The 4,727-nt window shown below is 39.0% G+C and overlaps 1 protein-coding gene across 1 annotated transcript; it reads right to left on the bottom strand.

Moving 5' to 3' along the window:
• Positions 1-1,181: 1,181 nt before the first annotated feature.
• LOC105826989 (putative uncharacterized protein encoded by LINC00269) lies at positions 1,182-1,543 on the bottom strand (the record flags this gene model as incomplete). The annotated part of the gene is made up of 2 exons (XM_012665009.1): positions 1,182-1,373; positions 1,484-1,543. Coding segments are annotated over 2 exons (252 nt in total), but the record flags the coding sequence as incomplete, so codon positions are not given.
• Positions 1,544-4,727: the final 3,184 nt, after the last annotated feature.

Below are 4,727 nucleotides of genomic sequence, written 5' to 3'. Positions count from 1 at the left end.
ACACCATGGCTGCTCTGCTCAGTTTATGCTCCCACAGCCACACCTTCACAGAACATTTGAGAGAATACGTGTTGGTCCATGAACTGGACTTGCAATGTGAGACTCCCTAGCTGAGTCTCCGAGCCGCTGTGGGAGTCCTTGATTCAGGTATGTGGAAGTTTGCAGTTAGGTCTTCCAGGAAAGTGAGCTGCTCTCAACTACTGGCTTTCTGTAATCAAGTTGCTGGGGAGAATTGAGCAATCTTCAGTGACTCCTCTGGTTAGCTCCTCAGTTTTTTTGAGCATTAAGTACAATCTAATAAAAACCATCTAAAAAAAACCCCCAACTTTTTATTCTGTCACAAGTATCATTTTAGAAAATACGGATAATAAGAAAAAATGAGCTGTAGTCCTCCTACTAAATGATAACTACAATTAACATTTTGGCATATTTCCTTCCGAAATCTTCATGCTTTAATAAGCTTCCGACAAACTGGTATTTTATATTTAGATGAGAAAATTTTCCTTTCTTCTTTTACTTCAACTTAGGGATGGTTATGATTTTTTTAAATAAAAGTCTGAAACTGCTTTTTATTAACTACAAATTGAGGAGTAAACAATAAATTAGTTTGTTTTGGTTATTTAAATACACAGTCAAGCAAATTGCATTCTTTTTTACGTACATTTTTTGAGAAAGATTATTTATTTATTTATTTATTTAGGGACAGGGTCTTGCTTTGTTGCCCTGACTGGAGTGGATTGGCATCATCATAGCTCACTATCCTCCTGCCTCAGCCTCCTGAGTAGCTAGGACTACAGGTGTGTGTGAGCACACTTGGCTAATTTTTCCATTTTTTTGTAGAGATGGAGTCTCGCTATGTTGCTCAGGCTAGTCTCGAACTCCTGGGCTCAAGCCATCCTCCCGAGTAGTGGGGACTACAGGTATATGCCACCATGCCGACTTAATTTTTAAATTTTTTGTAGAGACAGGGTCTTATGTTGCCCAAGCTGGTCTCAAACTCCTGGCCTCAAGTGATCCTCCTGCCTTGCCCTCCCAAAGTCCTGGGATTATAGACATGAGCCACTGTGCTCAGCCATATTACATTTTTCATATATTATTTTTATAATCAAACAAAATTTTATTTTATGGTAATGTCACAATCTTCACTGATCAAAAACAAAATGACACTTCAAAAAAGGAAACTATTTTTTTCCAATATCATCTCTCTCCTTATCTAAAGCATTCATTAAACTGAGTGCTATGTCGTTTCTGTTCATCTTTGAAAGGATGGCTTTAAGAGTCCTTAAGGGCCGGGCGCCGTGGCTCACGCCTGTAATCCTAGCACTCTGGGAGGCCGAGGTGGGCGGATTGTCTGAGCTCAGGAGTTCGAGACCAGCCTGAGCAGGAGCGAGACCCCGTCTCTACTAAAAATAGAAAGAAATTAATTGGACAACTAAAACTATATAGAAAAAATTAGCCGGGCACGGTGGCGTGTGCCTGTAGTCCCAGCTACTCGGGAGGCTGAGGCAGAAGGATCACTTGAGCCCAGGAGTTTGAGGTTGCTGTGAGCTAGGCTGACGCCATGGCACTCACTCTAGCCAGGGCCACAGAATGAGACTCTGTCTCAAAAAAAAAAAAAAAAGAGTCCTTATGATTACCCGTGAGAAGCTGAAATAAGAGAAATAAAGTGTGAAGAGGGCTAAAAAAAATATGTATGGCATTTAATTTAATCCAGCTCTTGATTACCTAGATATATCTGGATTTATCTATTTGTCTGCATTTCCAGGGTTATATCTTGGGACATGTAAGGCTAGCCTGAGACACCTTAAAGTAGGGACTGACAGGGTGGCAGGATGTTTCAGAGTCCATATTCCATTCCTGTGAGTTACATCTAATCAGATATGAGTGATTAATGTTGATGGGGGCAGGTAGCTAGCTGACCTTTTCTTTTTAATTTCCTATTCTGGAAAATGAAAAATTAGCTAGCTGATCTATATTTCAGTTTCAGAGTAATGGTCTCTGTTTCTTCTCCTCTGACAGTAGATGAGTGATTTCATTTGTTAAAGCCCAAACATGAAAATATCTGGGGGCTTGGAAAAGTGATGTTGCTATGATAGATGCCATTCTTACAAGCATAACTTTGTACCACAAAGCTTTTTTATTTTTTCATTTCAATGTTCTAACTTCAAGGATAGATTGATTTGTTTTGTTTGTTTCTTTGTTTGTTTGTTTTACGGATCTGCTAAAATGACATCAGGCTTACTCAATATCAACAGAGGCTTAAATTTTAGAAGATAAATTCTGAATTCTTGATGAATTTCATAACATTTCTAGTAGTATGGATTTTAATAGCATGTCTGCTAAACTTTTCAAATCATGATGTATCCCTTTGTCTTTACTTAGTGAAGCTTTTTGGATTTTTCTTTAATGAAATATTAAATCAAACGTGGAACTTTGATTAATTGGCTGGGATGCACTTAGAGAAAGTAGGATTCTCTAAGGAGCAAAAAAGGGACTGAAAGGTAGGTGAGAGGCCCTCAAAAAACACCTTGCCCACTTTGGTTTTCTTGTGGATAGTCCCTGATTATCAGCAACTTCTATATACAGTGGACTAGGCCTCCAGGAAGGATTGCTTAGGTTACCCAGGGCAAAGATCACTCAGCATGCAAAGCAAACTGCCTTTTTCAAGGACAGGTCATGCTCTAGCAATCCAAAAATCATGTCCTTGTGGTCATTAGGTGTTGAGGATGGGAATTGGGTCACTTTCTAGTGTTGGGTCTGGCCAGTAAGCTTGAATTTTTAGAGACAGGGTCTCACTGTGTCACCCAGGTTGGAGTGCAGAGGTGCAATTAGCTCACTGCAGCCTCTAACTTCCCAGCTCAAGTGATCCTCCCACCTCAGCCTCCCCAGCAGCTGGGACTACAGGTGTGAGCCAGGACACTAGGCCAACGGCAATTCTTTGCACAAAAATGATTAGATGAAATAGACTTACTGTTGAGTTGTATTTTCCTAAACATGTGGAAGCAATGCAGCCTAGAGGAAAGGCCATGGAGTCAGGCACTTCAGGTCTAGTTTCAATCTGCCAGCTGTGGTGTGTTAGGCAATTAAGTCAACTGCTTTGTCCCTCTGTATAGAGTTTGGCTTGAATGCAGTTTTTCTTAATGTATTGTTCTTGGATCACCTGGATCAGAATGACCTGGCTACTTTTTAAAATTTCTGGGCCAGGCATGGTGGCTTATACCTATAATACCAGCCAGGAGTTTGAGATCAGCCTGGGCAATATAGGGAGACCTTGTCTCTACAAAAAAATTAACAATTAGCTGGGCATGGTATTGTGCACCTGTAGTCCCAGCTACTCAGGAGGCTGAGGTGGGAGGATCACTTGAGCTGGGGAGTTAGAGGCTGCAGTGAGCTGATTGCACCACCACACTCCAGCCTCAATGACAGAGCAAGACCCCATCTCTAAAAAAAAATAAAATAAGAAAAATCAACCGAATAAAAAAACCCATTTCTGGATTATGACCTAAATCGAGTGAATCAGAATCTCTGGAGTTAAGGCCCTAGAATCTGCATTTTCAGCCAAGTGCTCAGGCCATCGTCCTGCACACAGAATCACACAGAGACCTGCTGGATAGGACATAGGACCATCAACAAGCTCTCTTCTTACTCAAAAATTCTATCATTCTTATGACTCAAATTTTAATTAGCTCTATTTTTCTGTGATCAAAGAATAATTAATAGGAGAAATTATGTAACTACTTGCCTGCACTATGTTTGGGCCCTTATACTCATTGCATTATTTTTCTGCACAATAATTCTTTGAGGCAGGTATTACTATCATCATAGTATGCATAGATTCAAAGTTGGGACTCTGATTTCAAAGTCGGGGGTTTTTCCACTATACCATGTTGCACTAAGAAACCACAAAAGAGCTTATTGAAATTGATAGTGGGGAAAGGAAGGGGAGAATAAAAAATAAATAAAAATAAACAAAAAATAAAAAAAAAGAAATCAATAAGCTCCAGTGTAGCACTTTATCTGTATACAATAGATTTCTCTTTTAGGAGTTGCTTCTTCATCTTTGTTGAATCACTGAGTGTCTCCTATTGTGAACATTAATTACTTGATATGGTGATGATAATATAAAAACTATAAGCTTCTTCTTAATTTCTTTTTCTTACCTACTTAAAATTTATTCTTTCTATAATCCACACATTTTTGTAAGGCAACTTAAATCCTTTGTGTGGTAGGGAATGAATTGGATATAAATAAATAATAAAAAGTAAGCTACAATTATGAATTCACTTAATAATTGCATTCACTTAAAGATAATAAAAATATATGAAATTGTGACAGCCCAGGATAACTTCAATTTATGAGATCCCAAACCTAGAAGATAAAGGGGAAGACAAATAGTCTAGATAAGAAATAGATTTGAAATTGATGAGGTCTATCTTCTGAATGCTTTTACTTGAATTATCTATTTCAGATGGAGAAGGGAAGAGGCCATGGCAGGCTAAAGACATAAAGTTCAGATGAGGACATAAAGTTCAGATGGGGAGAAGGAGGTTGGTCTGTTTGGAAACCAAGTCAAGACAAAGTCCATGTGAAAGAGGTATTGCCTGTTCTTCTCCATGGTATCGGAGAGGAAACAAGATGAAAGGAAGAGGATCAAGTTCAGGAGTGATTAGGAATGTAGAGTAATTGAGTCATCCAAGAAATTGTTCCTGCTGATGACCAGTGTACAT

This window comes from Propithecus coquereli, unplaced genomic scaffold, assembly GCF_000956105.1.
Source record: "Propithecus coquereli isolate 6110/MARCELLA unplaced genomic scaffold, Pcoq_1.0 Scaffold95, whole genome shotgun sequence".
In the NCBI taxonomy this organism is placed as follows: domain Eukaryota; kingdom Metazoa; phylum Chordata; class Mammalia; order Primates; family Indriidae; genus Propithecus; species Propithecus coquereli.
This window is presented reverse-complemented; position numbering and strand designations above follow the sequence as displayed.